At 42.8% G+C, this 24,699-nt stretch overlaps 1 protein-coding gene across 2 annotated transcripts in view; it reads right to left on the bottom strand.

Annotated features, from left to right (window-relative positions):
* Babam2 (BRISC and BRCA1 A complex member 2) overlaps positions 1–24,699 on the bottom strand; it is a 380,906-nt gene that overhangs the window by 227,933 nt on the left and 128,274 nt on the right. For both annotated transcript variants that reach the window (XM_006984821.4, XM_076559269.1), the window contains one exon: positions 20,307–20,381. In XM_006984821.4, the coding sequence (XP_006984883.1) occupies positions 20,307–20,381 (75 nt within the window). The remainder of the gene's footprint in view (positions 1–20,306; positions 20,382–24,699) is intronic.

Genomic DNA, 24,699 nt, shown 5'->3' with positions numbered 1-24,699 from the left:
TCCTGCCTCTGCCTCCTGAGTGCTGAAATTAAAGGTGTGCACCACTCCACCACTAGGCTAGAGCCTAGAGTCTTTCGTTGTTTTGTTTTTGTTTGTTTCTGCTGAGGGAACTAAGACACACAAGCAGGCACAGCTTAGCTGGAACGGTGCCTCACTGAGGGACATCATTATCCAGGTGGCAATCCAATCACCAGGCAGTCCATCCTTCTGTTGACCAACCTTGCTCTAAGTCAGCACAATTCTCATGGCAGCTGAACAATCTTAATAGAATTCTGAGCTCTTTAGAGAACCTGTATGAACCCATTCCTTCTCCACCTGGACGTCTATGCTTAACTTCCTATAATTTTTTGACCCGTGGCATTCCAAAGTCACCTAGAAACATATCAGAAGTTCATGGATTTACATGGATCATTGTTGTTATCTTCAACTTATAAGGCACCTCTGCTATCCTGAAAGTGAAAATGTAATAAAAATGTACCTTTCAAGGCTGGAGATGTAGCTCAGTGGTAGAGTGTTTGTCAAGCATGTAAAAGGGCTGAGGTTCAAGAACACCCTAACATCTAGGGATGGCGATTGTCAAAAAGCAGACACACAGACATGTGCTCTCCATTAGAGCATCTTCTGAGCGAAGAATGAAGTAATTAGAGCAGAGCTTCTTAAATTCATGGACTCGTTTTTTTAGATTTTTATCAGCCTCGCTATTTTGAGTTGCTATTCACTAAACGCTCTAAGCTGTGTCGGTATCGGGGCCATATGCCGCAAGTCAACGGGACTCTTCTAGCGTTCTCCCTCTCACTGGCAGGTTCTCCTTAGATCTGTCATCTGGCAGGGCTCAGGCTGCAGAGCTGATAAGTTTCCATAGGTTATGTTTGCAGGCTGAATCATACATCTTTTGTAGCTATAATCTGCTGAGATTCACATCACACTCGTACAATATTTAAAACCTTTTTTTCAAGATGTAAAAGTTTTTCAGCATGTTCACAACTAGACCAATATCAAACTGTCTTAACTAAATCTTTAGCTATTGGGTAGAAGTGATCAGGTTTTAGAATTTAAAACCTAATATCTACCCCAATGTTGTAATCTCAGAATTTTATGTATTCCTAACAAAGGTTGTTTGCATCAGCCAAAGTAGTTCACAAATGTTACATTGCGTGACTTGGTTCTGATTTATGGTTGAGATTGTTAGAACTTGTATTCTGTGCCCTTGCTACACATGTACATTGTAAATATTACATAAGAAGATTGGAATGCAATACTCATAAAAATAATTGCAGGGTATTACATAATCAGAAGTCTGTTTCTAGTCTTTATTAGGCTAGTCTCATCCCACTAAGCAAAATATATGTACTAGGTAAAAATAAAATGAGTTCTAGAAGATTTTTGTGTTTCCCTTACATTTAAGATTTTAATTACTGCCGGGCGTTGGTGGCGCACGCCTTTAATCCCAGCACTCGGGAGGCGGAGGCAGGCGGATCTCTATGAGTTCGAGGCCAGCCTGGGCTACCAAGTGAGCTCCAGGAAAGGCGCAAAGCTACACAGAGAAACCCTGTCTTGAAAAACCAAAAAAAAAAAAAAAAAAAAAAAAAAAAAAAAAAAAAAGATTTTAATTACTATAATTGAGGACCATAATTTTTCTTTAAAAAACAGGAACTGTAGAAAAAGTAGGGTCCACTCAAACAATCTAAGAACTTATCTGTATTTTCATTAAGTCATATATATGTATATGTGTGTGTGTGTGTGTGTGTGTGTGTGTGTGTGTGTACATGCTGACATACATTTGTATTTTTAAAAGAAAAGGTTTACTGAATATGATGATTCAACTCAACTGAGGGTTAAAATACTTTTTAAAAACTGAACCTGAACTGAATATGGAGACTTCTCATGCCATTATTCCTTAAGCATATATATTTATATATTTACACAGCAGTAGAAATTCTAAATAATCAAGAGATGGTTTATCCAGAGAAAAAACTGGACTTAAGTTATGTGAAACTGATACTCTATTTTACATAAGAGCCTTGAACCATCAGAGATTTTGTTTCTAATGGCTCTTGGAATATCAAGAGATGGCATGATGTGTTCAGGATGCCTGATATAATGAAAGCAAGTACAAAGGGGAATCCACCCAAGTCTGCCACAATGAGCTTAAACTCCTAAAAACACCATATGCCTATGAAGAGCCAATGATGAGGAGCCAACAGTGTATCACTGCCCTCCTGGCCTTCTGCAGTCTCCTTTAGTCTACGCTCTTCGCTGCACACAGCCTCCCCATTGACATCTTAAGGCTCCATTCTAGAACTTTCAATGATCTCTTAGTGTACAGTCAATCAACCCTAAACTCTTTCAGTTGGCCATTTCACATTCAACCATTATGTTTTCTTCAACAGAATTTGAGCCCAATGACTTCACAAACTTCCTCACTTCCATTCTTCCTGGAGGTAGCCAATATGTAAGGCCTTATCTGACAAGAAGAAAAATTCAAACCAGGTAAAACCCATAATGTAGAGTGTTCCAGGTTGAGGGAGACAAAAATGAAGAAAATGTAAAGGGTATGTCCAGACTAACTGTTGAATTTGCCTAGAATATAAAACTGACTTAAGTGGCTGAAGGGACAAGGTGATGCCCATGAACTTCTAGATTACAGTGTCTGGTACCTACTCATCTACTTTGTGTGTGTGTGTGTGTGTGTGTGTGTGTGTGTGTGTGTGTGTGTGTGTGTGTGTGTACACGCATGTATGTCCTAAGGTACAATCCCCAACTGACATCACAGTTTAATTATTAAATAGATGGGTGGATTCTTTTCCAAGGATGCCTCTGAAGCATATTTTCTTGCAATAATACAGATTTCCTGGCACTGGACTTCTCAGGCAAAACTAGGCAGAGCAAATGGAGATGATATAGATATATACTTATCTATTTCTTAAAACCTATCCATTCAATATTATATTGCTTTTTTTAAAAAAAAAAAAACATTTTACAGCTAGACATGGTGGCACACACCTTTCTCAGCACTCAGAAGGCAGAGGCACAATTGGATCTCTAAGTTCAAGGTCAACCCGATCTAAATAATGGCTTCTAGGTCAACCCGGTCTAAATAGTGGCTTCTAGGCCAGCCAGAGTTACAGAGTCTCAAAATTAAAAAAAAAAAAAATCACCTTACCTTTTTATTGCAAAATAAAACAGAAATATAGAAAAATAATTTAAAAAAAAACAAACAGCCAAGTGAATTAGTAAAAGACAAACAGCCCTGGAAAGATGCACCCAAGTCAAGGGCTTTGTTCAGCAGCCACAGCCGTATGTGACGTACAGGTGCAGCCCCTGTCCTCACCTAAGGAAGGAGAGAACCAGACTATTCAGACTTAAGAAGACAAAGGGGAGTAAAGCTGGAGACGCAGAGGGAAGAGCTCTTCCGGCCAGACTCTGAGAGTTGCCATGGCTGCCAGCTGCTAACACCTGGGGGAAAGCCAGAGCAGCAGGACCGTCATGAATGGAACGCTCAATATAAATCTAGTATCCTTTTAAAAAGTTAATTAAAATGCAGGATATAATTTCCAAGTGGGAAAATGTGACTGTGGCAGGAATACTTACAAACAAGTCAGCATTTACGCTTTCCAGGTCTTCCTTTTACATGGTTTTATGTCATACTGCCTAGTTAAATTAAACTGCCTTCATGTGCTATGTTGTCCTCTAATAATGAAACTTTTGCTAGTGTGCTAATGAAGTAAATAAATGAAGCTGAACTTTTAGCTCTATGTCATCAAGTATCAATTGTTTAAGCACAATTATAGATTGCCTGGGTGCCCAAACATGAATGTCAGCCTCGTGTGTGATAACTGACTGTAGCATGAGTCGTAACAGGTCTAAATATCACCACAACTTACAAGCATATGGGTCTTGTTCTATGGATCAAGTGTCAGCTCCACGCTCGAGCACTGGAGTCCTTCAAAGGATGGTTCTGAAAAATGGTAAACGGGGGCCTCGTGGTGATATCCAGGTTTGCCACACCAGGCACGGTAACAAGACTGAATCATTCTAAAATTATTATACGTCCTTGCCTAATGCCATTCAGCTTGAAAACAGACCTTGCGCAGCCTTAATGAGGCTTGTGAGTCTCGCTCTTTCGTGATCAAATTGTTAGGAAGTGCTAGTCAAGTTTCTTGGGCAGGCTATAATGCACTTCAAATAAAACAGCTCCGGGTTACGCCACCTTGTCTCCAAGACAACAGAAGCACCTAACCACAGATACCCAGTATTGACCTGGGCTCCACTCACTGTCAAGTGACTTACTGAAGTCACTCAGAATGAGCAGGGGGTGAGATATGTTTATGACACTACTATTGGATCCCGACCACAAAATTCCTGTCCTGAAGTAAGTGTTCTCATCATCCCATTGTATCTGAAGCTGAAAGAACTGTTAGGCAATGACTAGGGAACAATGCTAGGAACTGATTGCCACTACTTCGTGCCAAGAAGCCTGTTCTACCAGGAGCTTCCCAAGGCAAACACCTATGGGAGAGAGCGCACGGACTGAATAAGACCAACTTTGGGTTGGAATCCATGCCATATCATGCTTATGGTATACAGACAGGATAATCTTGAGTAACCATCCTCGTTAACCATTCGCTGAGCTTATTTATCTTAAAACCTAGGAGGGCAACAGTGCTTTACTGTAGGAGCCAAGATTCTTCTGATTAAAACTGACAGGAACCCAAATCACCCTCACATAAAAGAAAATGGTCCCTTAGTACAAACCTGTGAAATTATGTCAAAGACTCCAAAATAAAGCGTGGTTGGGAGTGAGACGCAACAGAACTCCCCAACATTAAACAGTAAGAACCAAAGCCTCACCACTGACAGACAGTACTGCGTCTCCCCAACAGCAGCCTCTCCCCTCGGCTTCTCATCAGAAGGCCGCCTTCAGTCCCTCCGAGCACATGCTGTCCCGTAGGGAAGCCACCAAGCCAGTGGGCCACCTGAGCCCTCGTAATGGGACCCCACTGAACAGAGGGGTGGCAAAACGTTTCAAAACCGGACTATAAAAACCCTACATATGCACGTTAGTGTTCTTTTTAGTGCATGCTTTAACATTTTGAAAGTATATAATACACTAAATAAAGCAGAAAAACTAGCTCAGTCGTTTCCTCGCAACTTTTTTCATGTGGCCCCTTGAAATTGTTGAGGCACATTCGGAGGCTTGTATTTTATTCTACTATATGGTGTGTCGAGATGTTCTTCTTAGATGAGGAACATAGCTGTGTACAGTCCTAGACCAGATTTCCCCAGCATAAAAACATCTCAGTGGAGAAAAAGATTTTCTTCCCTTCCTACCTTAGTTTCCAAATGTACTAGAGAGACTTCTGACTGGTCACGCTGAAGTCACCTAACCTCTGACTGATCATGCTGAGATCACCTAACCTCTGCTAGATGTTAAGGCAACTTAACTCGTCAGTCCTGCTAGAGGTGTAGGAATGGGAGAGAGTGCATGGGCATAAAGTACGAGCAGCAATGTCTGTCTGTCTGTTTTCCGGTTCTGAGTTCATCCCACGGTCTCACACATGTGAGGCGAATGTTCTTCTACTCATGTCTACATCTCCAACCCGGGACATGAGACACGACCACACGAGGAAGGGAAGAGAGACACAAGGCAGACAGATATGAACGTGCCACGGGGATATGTAGCATGGTTCCGTCTAACAGTGGCGACATTCTGACCAGAGTCCCTCTCTAAATGCTAGCAGTGACATTAAACCACACACCCCTTGAATGAATAGATTGCTCTGAGTCATGACTCAGAACAGCAGGCACCAGATACCCAAGAGATAAGCACTCCAGATTTCTACACTTGAATATTCAATCAAATGTGCCTAATCCAAGGATACTTTTGCTAAGCCCTAGAGACTGGCTGCTCATGAGTAGGACTGATTTCAAAGAGCAATTCATGAAGACACCAGCTTTACTCTATCTTCATTGGTACAAGTTAGCAACCCTGAAATCTTCTGGCCTAAGTACTATCATTATTAAGCATGTAACAAGTCTGAAAATATTTAGATTTTGCACTGAGCTCACTAAAATACACAGGTAAAGGTCTACAGCAGTGGTTCTCAAACTGCTCAGAAGTCGCCTTCACATGGATTGAAAACCCCAAAGAGTTCTTATTTAGGTGTTATCAGGTTGCTATATACTTTTTTTGGTTTTGTTTCATGGTGGCTTTTTATTTGTTTGTTTGTTTTTAGACAGGGTCTCACTAAGTAACCCTGACTGGTCTAGTACTCACTATGAAGACCAGGCTGCTCTGGAAATCACAGAATGTACCTGCCTCTGCCTCTCAAGTGCTGCTAGGTGCCATCACTCCTGGCTACTAATAACTAATTTTTTGTCATGTACTACATTCAAAATTTAAAGTGACTTTCAAAGAAAACATAAGCCTTATGGAGTTCTATTGTGTTTTCTTCTAGAACAGTGGTTCTCAATCTGTGAGCCACAAACCCAATAGGGGTTGCATATCAGATATTTACAATATGATTCACAACAGCAGAAATATGACAGTTATGAAGTAGCAATGACATAATTTTATGGTTGGGGGTCATCACAACATGAGGAACTGTATTAAAGGGTCGCAGCATTAGGAAGGTTGAGAACCACTGTTTTAGAAGATTTAAAGTTTTAGATTCAAGTTCCTTATCATTATTATTTTATAGATATTTGATTGTTCCAGCATCATTTTATTCAAAAGATTATTTTTTCACCTCTGAACAAACCTTGCACTTTGTCAAAAATCAGTGGTAAATATAGGTCTATTATGAATATTTCATTTTGTCCCATTTCTTTATATTGGTCATCTGGATTACTGCAGCTTGGTTCTAAGTCTTTGTTTTTAGTGGCAAGCGAACACTTACTATGTCTCTGTATAGTTTACTATTAGGATTTCGGTGACTTGCTTCAGAGGAATGTGTATTTCCTTGCTCTGTTTCTTATTACTGTAGCATGCAGCCCAGGTTGTTTGTCTGTTCACCAGTACTTCAATTCTCTCCACTATTTCTTATTCACTGTTAAAGCCAGCACACTGTCACAGCTTCCATACAGCATTTACATACACAGTCATTATGCTTTGTTCCCATTGGTCCCGTGTCCTCCCTCACCCCTTCGCCCACCCTTTGCGGGTTCCCCTTTGCCTGAGCATTCTCCCCGTCCCCCTTTCTCTTCATACAGAGCAGAACAAAGTCTTAAATCAGGGTGTGAGCCTTCCAATGAGGCTTTTTTTTTTTTCAGAGTTGTGTAAGCTATTCTGAGTCATTGGTATTTCGAAATAAACTTCAGAATCTGGTTGTCAATTTCTACAAAGACTGTCTGCTAAAATTCTGACTTGCTAGGATTGTGTTAGATCTATCTAACAATTTAGGAAGAACTGATGTCTTACAATATTGAGTCTTCTGGCCTATAAACATCTGTTTAGCTCTTCTTTAGTTTCTCTCTACAATGCTATACTTTTCAGTATAAAGGTAACTGCTAGACTATCAAGAAAAACTGAAATTGCAGAGTTCTTGGGGAAAGTAGAAGGAAATGGTCATCAGAAATCACATGGAGAAACAAATTTGGACAAAACACAATGATGCCCTAAAGAGAAACTCTAGCTCAATTGTTGTGTGGTTGTTCCCCTTCCACAGAGATGGGAAGAAGGCAAACAATAAGCATTCAAATAAGAGTATGTGCCAAGCAGAGGGATATGGAGTTGAAGGCCACAGTGTACAAACCACAATGCTTTAATGTAATGCTCACATGGCACCCACATTGGTACATTCTGTATTTGGTTGTTATTAATTAGTGGTCAAAATGCTAATGTACCAAAAAATCATCTACAAACCATAGCAATGTTTGCATTATGCTGGCATGCTTCCACTGTTTACCAATTATGAACGGACTAATTTGTGTTACTAAAACACGCGCTGTAACAGAACAAAGTGGACTTGCGGGATTAGCATTCTCTATGAGACGAGACTGCAGACGGGGCAACCGATAATCATTTGAGATATGGTACGTTCTATGACTGTAACTTTAAAAACAAAACCCAAGCCAACTATTAAAAAAGAAAATTAAACCGCATAACAATCAAAGGAAATCACAATGAGAAAATTCACAGCTTGTGAGGATTCTTCAGTTTTCACACAAAAATGCACTGTTGTCGGATTACAGTATGTCACATCTAGATATTGGGGGTGAATTACTGAGCTTTGCACTCGGGGTGGAAGAAAATTAAGAGAGAAAAATGAAGTAACATAATTTTATGTCAATTTAAATGAAATATTTTCTTTAGAGTAATACTTTGAATAAGAAATAAATTTAGCACACGGAAATGTTCATTAGATAACAAAATAATAACCAATCCATTTCGACTCTGTACTTCCTCCAAGCTCAGAAGTCACATTAGTTAATTTCCTATCACTGTAACAAAATACCTGAGGACGGTGGGGTGCTGGCTAGTTTCCTGTCAACTTGGCACAAGCTAGAGTCATTTGGGAAGAGGGAACCTCAAGTGAGAAAATGCCCCAACCAGACTGGCCTGTGGGCAAGCCTTGTGGGGCATCTTTTTGGTTGATGACTGATGTGGAAGGGTGCAACTCAGTGTGGGCAGTGCCATCCCTGGCTGGTGGTTCCGGGCGCTGTAAGAAAGCAGGCTGAACAGCCATGAAAAGCTCGTCAGTAAGCTGTGTCCCCATGGTTCCTGCATCAGCTTCCACCATGAATCCCTTCCCTGACTTAATACAACTGCAAGATGGAAGAAACCCTTTCCTCCCCACACTGCTTGTGGTCATGGTGTTTTATCAAAGCAGAAGAAACCCTAACTAAGACAGGTGGTTAACAATGGTTGCCAATTTGATAGGAACTAGAAACATTTAGGAGAGAAACTTCTGGGTACATCTATGGGAATTTTTCTGGATTATAGTAACTAAGGTGGCAATACCCACCCCAAATGATTGTGGGCCACTCTTTTCCATGGGCCAGGGTCCAGGACGGACTAAAATAGGGAACGGGAGCGGCGGAGCATCAGCAGCCATTGCTCTCTGCTCCCTGACTGCAATGTGATGTGGCCAGCTGCTCACGGCCCTGCTGCCACACTTCCTCGGCCACAGCGGACCGTATCTTCAGACTGTGAGACAAGGCCACCCCTTGCTTCCTGCCACACTTCCTCGGCCACAGCGGACCGTATCTTCAGACTGTGAGACAAGGCCACCCCTTGCTTCCTGCCACACTTCCTCGGCCACAGCGGACCGTATCTTCAGACTGTGAGACAAGGCCACCCCTTGCTTCCTGCCACACTTCCTTGGCCACAGCGGACTGTATCTTCAGACTGTGAGACAAGGCCACCCCTTGCTTCCTCAAGCTGCTCCTGCCAGGGACTCTGTCACAGCAGTAACAAAAGCAGCTAATATACCAGGGTAACTTAAAGAGAAAATATTAACTTGGGTTTATAATTTTAGAGATTTCCATCCATAATCAATTTCCCCCGCTACTTTTGGCCTATAACAAGACAATACATCACGCTAAGAGCACACTGTAGAAAGAAACTACTCACCTCACAAACAAGAAGCAAAACAGAGAAGATGAGGAAGAGAACAGGCTCCACAGTCCCCTCCCAGGATGGCTTCTAAGGACCTAAGGAGTTCCTGCTAGAGACACCTTTTGGGATCTGGACCCCAAACACTGAATACGGGGGCCTTTCTAAGATGTTGTTATTGTTAAATGCTGTCCTGTTTTACTTCCTTGACGTTCCCAATGATCCTGTGTGGTATGTCTAGTATCTTAATCAGTTCTGATTGCTGGAACAAAATACTACATAACTAGACAGCTTCCATCAAGCAGGTTATTTCTTAAGATCTCAGAGGCCAGGCAATCCAAGATCAAGGCCATAGCAGACCTGGTTCAAGCACAGATGGGTCTAGATAGCTCTCAGGGGTCTCTTTTAGATAGACGGATGCCTCAACCACTCACACTCCTCCGCTCAGATCCATTTATTTACCCATGCACGATGTACCAGATACCTTTGTAAAGAAATACTCCTTTTCTCAATCTAGAAGACGAGCAAACTACTGCCCATGGGCAAAATCCAACCCAAGGCCTGCTTTTGAAAATAAAGTTTTATTGGACCCCAGCCATACTCACTCATTTACATATTGCATGTAACTGCTTTCATACCATGACAGCAGAGTAGTTGTGACAGAAACCATATGGCACATCAGCCTAAAATTTTACTACCGTGCCCTTTAGAGATGGCTGGCCCTCAGCTAGAGAGGCTTCTTCTCCAAGCCTCGCTCCTCTCTCCAGAGAAGAGAGGTGTGATAAGGACAGTGAACTAAAAGTCACAGTCCCATACTTAATGAAGAGACAGCTGACATTTCCCAGCAGAGTAAATGTTCAGCCCATCTCACTGTTCCTGCGTGATTGAGTCCCAAATGCAGATTTTGGCTCCAAGTTAGCGAGGATAAATCAGGCTTGTTACTGGAATAAACAGCATGCTTCTTTCATGGCGCTCTCTTCTGGGTATACATTCCTGCTTTTAGAAAAGTATGCATCCTCCTATTTGATTAGACAGAAACTATTTCCCTTGAGATAAGAAGATGAGCGCTCCCTGTAAATTCATTATTCCCTTTCAAGACCAGACAACGGCTTGGCTTGAAAGCCAGATTGCACAAGAATGAGTTAAAGCAGTCTTTCCAAAGGCTACTTCTTACGTGTGACTTTATTGGATCCAAAAACAGTAAAAGTTCTCAGATTCGGAGGCATCATTTACCTGTATGGCACACAGGAAAAGCTGTGAGGTCTGCTTTAAGTTTACAGACACTCAGGAGGATGGGAGGGTGTGGGGGTTGGCAGCTTGATACTAAGAAGAAATCAAAATCAGTAGCACCACCCCAATAAGCTTCTAGATTTTAAATAAAGGGAATATTTGGGAGAAATCACTCATTTCCTCCCTGGAAATTTGGTAATGCTAAATGGACTTTCAAGCAGTTCTGAGCTGTACAGGACAATGCAGGGATTCATACCCCTCCTCCCAAATCCCAGGGTCAGCAAGCAGCCCCATTCTCCTCTGAGACAACAAAATGCAAACGTCTCCACCAAGCCTAAGGAAAGGCCAGACAGAGAATGAGAAGTTTCAAAGCTCTGCCAACTTCTTAAAACCTAATTCTTCACAGCAAGGCACAAGATGTGACTGTCGCACATACACGTGCAAACATGCTGTCCTCTATTTTTCCTAACTCTGTGAGAGAAATGGGTGTTTCCCACTAACGTAGCTTTAAACCTTCCAAAGGCAGTTAGCAGGAAGATTGGTATGTTCACGGGTACCATGGATTTCAACAATTCCTTCAGAGAAAAGCCTTCACTTTAGATCTCTGGCTAGAAGCTACAGAATCCGTAGGATGCACAGCCTTCGGCAAGCTTCACAATTCAGGCTCAAAGTCTCAGAGGGGAGAACTGAGGCAGGAGAAAACTTTAGCAACACTCGAAAGCTTGCAGGGTCGTGACAAGGGAACAAAGCCCTCATCGTGGAAGAGTTTGTCTCTGCTGCTGACAGTCAGTCATGAAACTTCCACACAACAGATAAAGTGAAACTGCCCACGGAAACAATGTGGTTGTCCTAAAGACTCTCAATCAAGGACGCTAAAAACCAATAAGCTGTGTCTACTCAGGCCCCAAACGAAAGCCTTCTCTGGGATTATTCTGCATGGGGGCTACTGTTTCAGTGAAGCCTGGTCCACGCTTCACTTGGACTCTTCAGTTCTGGCTTCCATCTCATTCCCACAGTTGGCTTTGTTAAAATGCTGACTGAGAGTGTTTCCTAAGCAGTCATACCCTCAGTAACACTAAGCCTCTACCCTGGCCACCGAGCTCTCCATCCCTGGGCTCCTGGCTAAGTTAGGTGTGCCTTGTCTTTCCATTCACCAGCTGTTCATTCCACAGCATCTGGCCATGCTTTCTTCATGGAGAATGTTAGAACTTTAGCTCCTAGTTCTGGGCCCTTTGTCCTTCTACCGATACACAGTTCTCGGCTGGATCTCCCAAGCTCAGACCTTTGCTTGCTTACTGTTTCAGGCTGAATTCCCTCTTTCAAAATGCCTGCTTTGGCTTCATTATCCCTCTTCTCCACATTGACCTCTTAGGGCAGTGGTTCTCAACTTGTGGGTCATGACCCTCTCACAGGGATTTTGTATCTGGTATCCTGAATACCAAATATTTACAGCTCATAACAGTAGCAAAATTACAGTTATGAAGTAACAACGAAAATAACTTTGTGGTTGGGGTCATCACCACATGAGGAACTGTATTAAAGGGTCACAGCATTAGGAAGGTTGAGAGCCACTGTCTTAGGGCCTTTCCTCCTGTTGCCAACTTGAATCTTTCTGAGATTCTCATTATTCTTAAATTAGTTCAGCAGATTCCTCAGGAAACCGTTGAAAGAGAACAGGCTCCTGGGCTGGGACGAGACCATCCACCAAGTGGCCCCACTGCTCACAGCCGGGGCAGGATGGTGAGGAAAGCTGTCTGTTTCAGATTCAAAACTCACGTCAAGGAGCCATGAGAACAGCCCTGCGCAAGAGAGCAGGTTCTAGAAGGAGCATCCATCAAGGAGCCACTGCTGTCTTCAAGAGGAGTTCAAATAGATTGTGCCAGCAATGCAGATGAAGAGGGGCCACCCCAGACCCGGGAGGGACAGGGCCAAAGAAATCAAACCCAAAGCTGCTCCATGCTAACTCACGATAAGGGAGGAAGACCTTTATAAGGAGGTCTGAAGTCATCTGACATCAGGATGTTTATAACACACCTTCCTAGCGTTATTCCTCACTAGTCTCTTTTAAGAATTTCTCTTAAAGCCTAGATTACTACGTACTCCCCAAATTAAGTGTGCTCCCCACAGTCATGCACCAACTGGATAAACCTGCCTGCACTGGGGGGTCCCTTGCCTCTTCTCAAGCCCCTGGTCCTAAGTTTTCCTAACCATTCCTATGCATAACAACCTTTTCCTTTTTCCAATTTTTATTATAATTGTCAACCAATATTAATTTAGAGATTAATGGACTTCTATGTGCTGTTTCCAGGACATGACTGCATTTTAAAGGCCAAATATATATGCAGGATCCCAGTTGGTACTTGATTATTTCCAATTAATGTTTGTTAACTGTATATTATGTATAACTGTATAATGAAGTACTTGAGGACAATGATTGATGCTTGAACTTTTAGTGTTTGGATGTGCCTATACCTAGTGCCATTTTGAGTCTAAATCAAGACTGAGGTATTCTGCAGAGAATGCACGCCAAACCCAAACCATACCCATTGGGGGGTTTCCACTGCAGAGGTTACACAGCATGGGACACTGTGGGACGGACTCTGATACTGACTAGTTCAAAGTTCCTCATCTTTGGGCCATTACATCACAGTAAGGTCACTCTTAATAATAAACCAAACATAGAAATCATGGTAAGGGAAAAACAGCTTTCCATTGCCCCTAGGCTATCATAGTCCACGGGTCCTGATCAACACGAAGAGATACTCTTGTTTTGGCCTAACCATGGTTTTGTTTGTTTGTTTGTTTTTTGAGACAGGGTTTCTCTGTGTAGCTCTGGCGCCTTTCCTGGAATTCACTCTGTAGCCCAGGCTGGCCTCAAACTCACAGAGATCCATCTGCCTCTGCTTCCTGAGTGCTGGGATTAAAGGTGTACCCCGCTGCCACCTGACCTACCCATGGTCTTTAAAAATATTTATCAGACTAGTGAGATGGCACAGTGGTTGAGGCGCTTGCCAACAAGCCTGATGACCTGAGTTCAATCCCAGGAACCTACATATTAGGAGAGAATGACTTCTGCAAGTTGTACTCTGACCTCCACACATATGCCTTGACATGAACACAAAGACACACATATGTGCGCGCGTGCATGTCCCCACACACACATGCACACACAATATATATAATTAAGAGTGAAACTACTTCTCTTTGCCATCACTTAAAAGGCAGGCATTTTTCATATTCCAAAACTTAAAAGCCTGAGCTTCTGGGCTCCTCCTTCAACATCTGCATATCTGGCACAGCAGGCCCTGCTGTCACGGGGAAACAGCTCGAGCTGAACGGCAGCTGCTGCGCTAGATGAAGCCCAGGCTCGCAGGCTCATGACGGTCCTCACCATGTCCTACTCCACGACAGCAAGCCAGAGCCACCCTTCCCAGCACCTTTCTGGCTCCGCGAGCATCTGCTGAGCCAGGCTGGACTGAGAGAAGGCTGGTGGGAAGACCTTAACCTACTAAGCACAGCCAGGCTGAGGAAGCTGCTCCTGCTTCAACCAATCACAGCAGCACGGGCTTGTAGTGCTGCCTTCCCTATTAGCGAGCCGCGGAACCGCTGTGTGCGAACAATCTGGGGATTCGCTGTAGCTCTGCCCGTCTAGGACTCCTAAACACGTCTTGAGAGGCTCACCTTCTTTCTGCTTGCTGTCTCTACTTGGCAGAGTGAACTGTTTCTCACTGTGCGCCCTGACTGATCAGACAGCCACAGTGGGTGGCTTCGGAAGAAAGATGACCGCCCCATCTCCTGACAGACGAACGATTTGGCTTTTTTACCCACAATTCATTTTTGTAGTGTCAGGATTCAGATTCCATAGGGGAATGAAATTTCAGCAAGCATTCCATTGGGATGAATAGTCTCACTGTGTCACATAAAATGAAGCCAGTAAGATTACTGCAGAAACCAGAAGTCCACATACTTCAGCCATGATTTTGGCTCTGCTTGTGGCCTGGTCTGGGCTATAGCCTGACCATATCCTGTGGAGGGACACTCCAGAGCTATGGAGACTACATGAACAATGTGACATTTTCTTATCCAAGGAAAAGTTGCTGCTGATATTTTTTTACAAGGTTGTATTTATCATATGCATTATGAGCTAGCTAGTTTCATGTCAACTTGACATAAGCTAGAGTTATCACAAAGGAAGGAGTCTCAATTGAGAAAATGTTTCCAGAAGATTGGGTTGTAAGCAGACAAGCCTGTAAGGCATATTCTTAATTAGTGATTGATGGAGGAGGGCCCAGCCCATTGTTGGTGGGGTTACCCCTGACATGGTGGTCCTGGGTTCCATAAGAAAGCAGGCTGAGCAAGCCACAAGGAGCAAGCCAGTAAGCAGCACCCCTCCACGGCCTCTGCATCAGCTCCTGCCTCCAGGTTCCTGCCCTGCTTGAGTTCTGACCTTGGCTTCCCTCAACAGACTATGACTCAGGACACGGAAGCCGAATAAACCCTTTCCTCCCCTCCTCAAGCTGCTTTTGATGCTGGTGTTTCATCACAGCCGGAGAAGAGTAAGACACACTACCAGCAGGAAATAATTGCTACTTAACCCTCCAGTCCAGTGACATTTGACAGTTCCTATGTATTCCTATACAGTATTACTAAAAGATTCCCACCAAGAGGACTTTAACTTCAGGACAATCTGTTGATGGCTCCTTGATTTAAGAAACCAATTCAAATATTCAGATATGTCAACAAACTTCTAACCTCCTTCTAAATTATTTATTTGTAGTTTTTTTTTCTGTTTTGTTTTGTTTTTGTTTTTTTTTTTTTGGTTTTTCAAGACAGGGTTTCTCTGTGTAGCTTTGCGCCTTTCCTGGGACTCACTTGGTAGTCCAGGCTGGCCTCGAACTCACAGAGATCCACCTACCTCTACCTCCCAAGTGCTGGGATTAAAGGTGTGCGCCACCACCGCCCGGCTATTTGTAGTTTTTGAGTATTTCTTGTTTAGATGATAAAAAACTTTAGTATAAAAATTAGAATTTTTTTCTTTTCTCTCATCACAGAGTATGTTTTTTTTATGAAAACAAAAGAAAAAAAGACAGCATGTTCTTTGTATTATATTGTTAGGTTTAGTATTTCACAGAACAAAGAATAAAGATGGGACGGTAGAAGCCAGTTTTCACTCTAACAAAATTAAGAGCAGTGTCTTCTAACGATTAGCTCTCTCCTATGAGAAAGAGACCAGTCATCCTTGGCTATCTCTGGGGACTGGTAACTCAAGGATGGCACAATCTGCCTGGTGCTTAGGTTCTGGATAGAAAATGATAGTATTAGTATATAACCTATGTGCATCCTCCACAGACTTCAAATATCTGGTACCACGTAAATGTTTTGCAAATAATTGCTATATCATATTATGGGATAATAATTACAACCCCCCCCAAAACGCCCATCTGTACAAATTCAGTGGAAGTGCATTTTTTCCCAAATAGTCCATCTTTGCTTGGCTAAATTCATAGATTCAGACACAGAACCTATGGCTCTGCATGGTCAACTCATTTAATTACAAAATACTCTTCCTTTGAACTCTCCTTCACTTTGACTCTCCCAACTATTCTATGAACCACAGTTTCTCCCTACAAATCCATCAGGTGGGGTATGGAATTGAGCCCCAAAGGATCATACTTGGAAAGATCAGTCGACTTGATCTGAAGCCTATGAAACAGGGGTAACTTGCTGCTGTAGGATATACTGCAGAAGCAGAAGAATCTTACATTTTCCCTTTGGTTTCCACGAGTTTGTGCTGAATGTCTACCACCTGACAATGAAGAGCAGTGACTGGAAAATTATGTTTCTACTGACTGAGTTTTTATATAAGTCATCTATCGATCTCAGCCTTTGATTTAGCACGACCAAAAGTAAAATTCAGGCCCTGAAGTTAGGCTTCATTTTAAGAACCTTATCTACTTATAAAGTAAGATCTGATCGTTGAGTATTTCTTAATTGCTCATCCTAACATCAAAGAACCCATTAGTAGGTACATAGTAGGTACACTGGGTGTCACTGGTACTAAGAACTGAAGAGTAGATGGTGAGTTACCACAATGCAATGAACCTCACTGCAGCAAACCCACAGGGCGTTATGGCAAACGCCACCCAGTCTCGGTATTTACAAGTTCTACAGTTCACCAGCCAACTGCAAGGCCAAGTGGGGTGAACTGCTCTGATCGGGACAAAGCATACCCTAACCCTAGGGGATGAAGGAGCTAACTTTATTTTTATACTGATAGAAACAGTTACAGTCCTAGAAATTAAGTGAGTGTGGTGGTTTGAACAGTATGGCCCACATAGGCTCGTGCGTTTGAATGCTTGGCCTATAGGGAGGGAGTGGCACTATTAGGAGGTGTGGCTCTGTTGGAGTGGGTGTGGCCTTGTTGAAGGAAGTGTGTCACTGAGGAGGCAGTCTTAGAGGTCTCATATGCTCAAGTCATGGCCAGCACGGAACACAGTTCACTTCCTTTTGCCTGTGGATCAAGATGTAGGACTCTCAGCTCCTTCTCCAGCACCATGTCTGCCTGCAGGCTGCCATGCTTCTCACCATGATGATAATGGACTAAACCTCTGAAACTGTAAACCCATGTTTTCTTTTACAAGAGTTGTCCTGGTCATAGTGTCACATAGTGTCCCCCCTAAGACAGTGGGGAACATCCAAATACCAGTAGCATGTCAAGGAGTTCCTAATGAATACATATTCTCCAGAGAGCAAGCAAGGGGCTGGAGAGCTGGCTCAGCTGATGCGAGCACTTGCTTCCCTTGAAGACGACTTTGGTTTGGTTCCCAGCATTCACATGGTGGTTCACACCCATCCATAACTCCAGTTCCAGGGGATCCAATGCCCTCTTCTGACCTTTATGGGCACCAGGCACACACGTGGTGTGCAGACATATTTTTTACACATAAACTAAACAAATCATTTAAAAAAAAAAAGCATTGCCAAATGTCCCACGGCTGTGATACAACAGATCTGAAACCCCCCCATGTCCTCTGCACTGTCTGGGACGGGCCTTGTTTGTCTGCCTGTCTGTTGTACGTGTGCTTTCATTTTATTGTTTTGCTGTGGTTTTGAGTTGCACAAGTTTTTCCTGTTTTGTTCTTCTTGTTTTACTATTTTGCATAAACTGAAGATCCAAAAGGACGTCAGTGAGGACTCGCAGGTGTTTTATCTATAGCACACAAAGTGTTTTGGTTGAGGAAGAAACCAAAACACTTCACCATTTTGACTAATATGTTCCACCTTTCTCTTGTCTGGCTGGTAGGAAAACCAGAAGCAAAACGTAAGTGAGACTTGTCAAAAATAGAAAACATAGAAATACAGGCACTTCCGACTGAAGAGGAAGACACTGGTTATGAACTGTATCTTCAAGGACATGAGCACAGACAGAGGGATGTCAGTGGAGAAGACTCTTCAAAGTACAAGACCCAACAAATCAGAGAAAACCCACACTAACTAAATGTGGATTAGTGTGATTATATGGATAACAGACTCATATATATTGCTAGATTTCATTTTAAATGAGCTGATGGGAGTATTAACTGGAATAAATGAAGGAGGTCACTGCAGGACACACTTCACAGGTTCCTAAGGAGACTTCCTGCTGTAATAACAGAGTACCATGATTTCTGGAACCAAATTAATTACACATGGTAATCATGAATCTAATGGTCCAGTCCCCACCAAAGGTTCTAGAGAAACCGACAAACCACTGGCCTCCAGTCTCATCTGAACTTCATAACTGGATACAGAGAGCAAACTAGTCTGCTGGAAACTAAAAAGTTGATGAGCCACCAAAGAAAAATCCCATATTTATTTAGAGGAAACTAAAATAACTTTCCCTCTTGGAGGTAATGAGTACTTAGGTGTGGTGACATATATAATTAATCCCATAATGCAAGAGGCGAAGGCAGGTAGACTGATCTGAGCTCAAAGCTAGCCTGATTTATACATATTGAGCACAAGGCCAGCCAGTGTTATGCAATGAGACCCTGTCTCAAAAATCAGAAAAGACTTTTGGGGTATAGCTTCTTGTACTACCAGAAGAAAAAAATCTCATGAGGCCCCCCCTTAACACTACACAAAGAACTATAGGCAACTGAGGAAAGCTGGGAGCAGAAGAGGTAGCCTTCTCCAGAGAAGAGGACATCCATTGACTGTCTAGTGCCAGTCAGCCCTGAGAAAACATACATACATACATACACACACACACACACACACACACACACACACACACACACACACAAGTAGCACTATAGGGATTAGACAGGTTATATTTAGGAATATATATGTTTGTATATATAGGCACACAATAACAATTATTTTTAAAAAGACAATAAATTTGAAGGAGAGTGGAGAGGGGTATATGGGAGGGTTTGGAGGAAGAAATGGGAAGGGGAAAATATTGTAATCACATTATAATCGCAAAAAAAAAAGAGGAAAGGAAATAAAATGTTGTAAAGAAAAAAGCAATAACAATAAAAAGTTCCCTAGTTGTTTGTTTGTTTGTGACATCTCCCTACACAGCCTCTGGCTGACCTGGAACTTGCTACGTAGCCCTGGCTATTCTGGAACTCACTCTGTAGACCAGGCTGACCTTGAACTCACAGAGCTCTGCCTGCCTCCTACGTGCTAGGATTAAAGTCATGTGTCACCACTACCCCAGCTCCCCAGTCTCTTGTACTGTTTCAGTCTATAGTCTACCAAAACAAACTTCCAACCGCTCTCAAGAGTCCTGGCGTTCATTACCAATTTCTATAATGTGTGGGGAGACTTATGCATGGGCCCTGTCTCTTCCCTCAGCTGTTACAAATACAACCAGCTCTCTGAAGGCATCAAATGAAGAAGGCAGGAGTTTTCTAAGATTAGACTGAAATGAAATAAGCACAGGTTGAACCAAGAGCCAAATCTTAAATTACAACCCAAATCCTCATCTGAGCTGAACCTGGGCCTCTGTCTTGGCATTATCTTCTCGGCGAAGCATGTACCCTTCCCAAACAGTTGTTCCCGAGGCCTCTATCCCACTTTAGAGAATGCCATATATACTGGTCTAGCTAGATTATGACTCTCTGCTGGGACAGCCCAACTTTGAAGGTGTCCAAGTTCAACTACTGACATAAAGAAGATGAAATGCCCTTTAGTGAGCATGTTTAGTAAGAAGAATGCCTTGGACAAGTTCTGTGAGTCTTTCATCCCAGTAAGATTACTAAATAAAAATTATTTTCCTGAGTATAATTTATTTATACTACTAATATATAATCGCCTTGCACACACACACACACACACAAAAAAAAAACTCATGTTAAACAATTTTAAGGTTAGTGCTTTAGCTAAGGAAATGGAATTCCAATGAATTGTCCTGCAGTAAGCATCTTATTAGAATGCATCATCAGAACAAAATGTGAACAAACCAGTTATACAAATATTGAGCTACATGACTGAAGTTTGGTGTATTCTCTTACTGATAATTGTAGATTTTTACCTTAAGAAGGTATGTGGGAATGTTGCTGAAATCTACTGGTAACTTCAATAGGAAACGAGCTGAAAATTCACCAGTCTGTAGGAAGGGGAAAAAAAAGATTAAAATATAAAACAGGTTGAGAAGTAACAATTACAACCAAGAAAAAAAATTCACTATTTCAATATGCAGACAACTGTGATTAGGGTTTCCTAACATAGGGCAGAAAAATAAGGCTGGAAAAGTAGAAGAGGATTAAAAGAACTCTTAAAACTATTAAAAGAGCACAGTTTTAACGTCAAAAATCTACATTTTAATGCATGATAAAATTTTAAAGTATTGCATTTTTTAAAACTGTGAAAAGAATACATGAATATTATTTTTCAAAAAACTGAAACAGGAAGAGACCAATCTACCCCTCAGATTTGCTTCCCTAAGCACTCCCACCACCTCACTGATTCCGTAACTTACCATCATGATATAGACACCAGTTAGAGTAGTGTGGAAGTTCACACAAAGACCAAACGCACTCATGTAAAACTAGACATCAATGCAAACCCAGACAAGTTTCTAATCTCTTGGAAGTTCATTAATATTATTATCAACTAATGTTTTCAGCAATTTCCTCTATAATCTATGTAAGAAAGATACATAGAATTGGAGATTGAAAACAAGTGTGTGTGTGTGTGTGTGTGTGTGTGTGGTGTGTGTGTGTGTGTGTGTGTGTGTGTGTGTGTGTGTGTGTGTGCGCCTAGGTAAGCCTTTTTTCTAAGTAGACTATTCAGGAACCTAGGGGTTCCAAGGCCCCTATGCAAATGCAGAAAAACTAGTGATTGAGCTGGTGGGGCCCTGAGTCTCCTACCCTCTCTCACTGCGAGCATGCAGTGTGGCTGGGGATTTTGACACAATGAATTCCAATACGACATGTTGGACAAAACAAAGAAAGAAACAGCAACAACAAAAACACAGCTGATCTAAAACTACTTTAGAGAATGGTTCTCGCTCTAGCCCACCCATCGGCTTAGGAACACAGATGAATGCAACTCTCCTCTCTCATCAGAGAAGCTTGTATTTACAAAAAAACGGTAACAAAGAGACCCACAACTGGTCAAGGTACAGAGAATAAAAGATTTTAGAATGCCAGCCCTAAGTAGGACATCTGTACCATAATCCCCTCCTCCTAGGGCTCATGGGTGATTGCAGAAGCGGAGGGAGAATGAGCGTAAACCCTGAGGTGGTGGATGACTTCAAGGAAACAGCGTCCTCTGGACACAACAGGGCAGCTGCACATCGGAACGAACAGCCGCTGTGACAGCACGTACGAGACCTGTGACATCACACACGAAACCTGTGACAGCACGCACGAGACCCGTGACTGACACAGCTCAAGCCAAACCACATCCCAACATGGAGAGCGGGGGTGAGTGTGTGTGGAGTCCCACATTTAGTGCCCCAGCTACTGAACTGAACGAGCTATTGGGAGAGGAAGTCAGCTTTCCTTAAGTGTAGCTCCTGGGAAGTCTCCCACCCTCACGGAGAATGTTATATATCCAAGAACATGCAGGTAGCACAAACCAGACTTGATCAGAACGGGGGGGGGGGGGGGGGGATAAGGGAAGTGGGGGTGACTCTGGGAGGGGCTGGAGGGGGTGAATCCGATCAAAACACACTATACAGAGTGCTCAAAGCACAAATATTAAAAAGAATATCTCTCTATCCTTCCATATCGTGATTACTTCTGAGCTCTCAGTATCTTTTCTGCCTTCCAATCCTTCAAAAATTCAATCACATAAATTCCCAAATCATAGCTTTCCACACAGAAAGCGCCCACAAGTAATTTTTAGGGACGAATGGATGAGGCCCACCCAAGCCAAGCGCACCTTTCACAGACGGCTCCACAGGTGTTACGGCTCCCTTCTACAAACACTGACAGCTGCCTTCGGGCCTCTGGCCCTCATCAAACTCGGACTTGAACTTCAGAAATGGATACCAAAGCTTAGTTCGGAAGCTAGCAGTGTGCAGTCTCTGCCTGGCTCAGCGCTCTCCTTACCACTTAGGACATCTAACTTGCATCCGTCTCTGGCTAAAGATGGAACATTTCTCCACAAGGCCAACCTCCTGACAGAAAGGGGAGAAATGAGGAGTACCCCAAGGCAAAGCTGAAGCAATCCAGAGACAAAAACCCTGCGCACCAGGAATGCAAAAGGTGAGACACGGCCTGATTCTCCGAGCTAAGCAGCTACCCCCAGCCCAGCACTGGGGCGCACACTTATGGGCCACACAATGACCTGCTAACACCACCTCAAGGGGATGGCTGAAGGAAGGGTGGTGAGATCCTCGCATGGCTTCCCTTCTACTGCAGCCTAAGACTTCTGGCGTTTAGCTCCTAGAAGACTCTAAAGCTAACATGCCCTACTGAACGGTGGCTCTTTGGATCAAGACATACCGGAACTGTCAGGGAGGAGATCATACTTTGAAAGAACTAAGTCTATGCTAACATCTAATTCTACAGTGTTAAATGGGGTTTTATAAGAAGTCTCCTGGCCTACTGGGTACTGAGAGTGCAGAAAGAAAACAGCAAGTCTCCCCCTGGTAGTGTGTGCAGTGCTCAGCCAAGAACCCATGCTCCCTTGGTAGTCCAGGCTGGCCTCGAACTCACAGAGATCCTCCTGGCTCTGCCTCCCGAGTGCTGGGATTAAAGGCGTGCGCCACCACCGCCTGGCGAGAAGTCTTCTTTTATCTCACTTCCTTGATAAGCTCCCACCTTATTCTTGGTTCTACATTATAAAATCCTCCTCCCGAGGCCGTCAGGAGTAGATTTGAGGTCTGTATTTCCTCTCGTTTTTTCTCTCTAGTCAAGCCTTCTTCCCATCACTCCAGCAAGACAGCTCTTGCAAGGTCTCCAATGACCTCCCCATTGCCAAACCCTGTGGTCACTTCTGTCTTGTCTCAGCGCCATGTCAGCAGCGCTCCCGCAGGGCGGATCACTCATTTCTCAGAACAGAATTCACTTAGCTTCCAGGGCCTTTGCCACTCTGCCTGGCCTCATGGCTAATCTCCTCAACCTGGAAACGATGAAGTATGCCTGGGCTTAACTCCAAGACCTCTTGGCTTTGCTACACTCACCAGAGACCTCATACAAGCTCATGGCTATTGCCTCCTACAAGCTCATGGCCTTAAATAATATTTATACGCCGATGGCTCCCAAATGCCCTAGCTCCACTCCAGACATTTTCCGAATTCAAATGTATTTCTCCAATACCATGAAAATTCCCGATTTTGTGTTCTTTCCTTGGTATTTATTCCTCATTGCAATAAAGAGAAACTCTACTATCCTTTCAGATAAAAAAGAAAAGAAGGAAAAAAAATTCCACAACCGCCCTGACATCTAGCTTTCCCTCTTCCCTCACCGTCAGTGGAAACACATACTGCTGATGGAGCAGCCACTTCTCACGTCCCCTGACACCTGCTCCCACCTGGGGGAAGCCACATGACCTCTAGGCTAGACACTGCCATTGTCCCGGACTGCTTCACAGCTTTCCAGCTGCAGGGCATTTTCTTACCAACACGTTGCAGACGGATCATGACGGTTCTTGTTTAAAGTCCTCGGACTGTGGAGATTTAAGGCCTTTCCAGTGTAAGGTGACCAAGGGACAAGGGAGCAGGGGAGCCAAGTATCCAGAAGAGCAAGAGAGGACAGCCACAGAGAGACACAAAAGGAAAACTTCTTAACTCATCTGGGGACAGGACTTTCAAAGGTGCCATGGGATTCCACCAAGACATTGGGAGAGTTGGAGAAATGATAAATCAAACTCAACCTCTTTATTCTTCACTTTCAATTACAAAGGCAAACAAACTACCTAGCAATAAATAGACATCTTATCAGCTATGTTAAGTTAACTATGTTAACAGTGCCAAATGTTAGTCCCTAATTGAAATGGAAATTTCAAAGTCTTTAATTTGTTAAATCGGATGGCTTGTGTGTGTATGTATGTATCTGCATACACACACATATATGTATTTTTAAAACCAATAGAAGAAAAATGTGGGATTTTAAAAATTATAAGAATTCCTGTCCATATAAGGTAACAAAAATAATTACATATTTAGCACTTGGACTCATGTGAACTACAAGCTATTTTAGTCCACATACTACATTTTAGCTTTTTAACCCTCTTAGTTTACACAATATATTTTGATTCTACCAACTATTTTAGACCAAACTTTAAAAAAAAAAAATAATAAAAAAACCACCTCTCCAATGGTCCCTGCTTTATCCTTTCTCAAAATGTTGCTCCCAGAACTGACATACATGTGTGTTTGTTGGCAAGGGGCTGATTGACACATTGATGTCACAATTAAAAACCAACATGAATTTGAGTTTCTCAGCAATGGGCTAAGGTATGTAACAAAGTCA

The sequence above is a fragment of the Peromyscus maniculatus genome, chromosome 22 (assembly GCF_049852395.1).
Source record: "Peromyscus maniculatus bairdii isolate BWxNUB_F1_BW_parent chromosome 22, HU_Pman_BW_mat_3.1, whole genome shotgun sequence".
In the NCBI taxonomy this organism is placed as follows: Eukaryota; Metazoa; Chordata; class Mammalia; order Rodentia; family Cricetidae; genus Peromyscus; species Peromyscus maniculatus.
The sequence above is the reverse complement of the archived record's forward strand: the minus strand, read 5'-3'. Positions and strand labels throughout refer to the sequence as shown.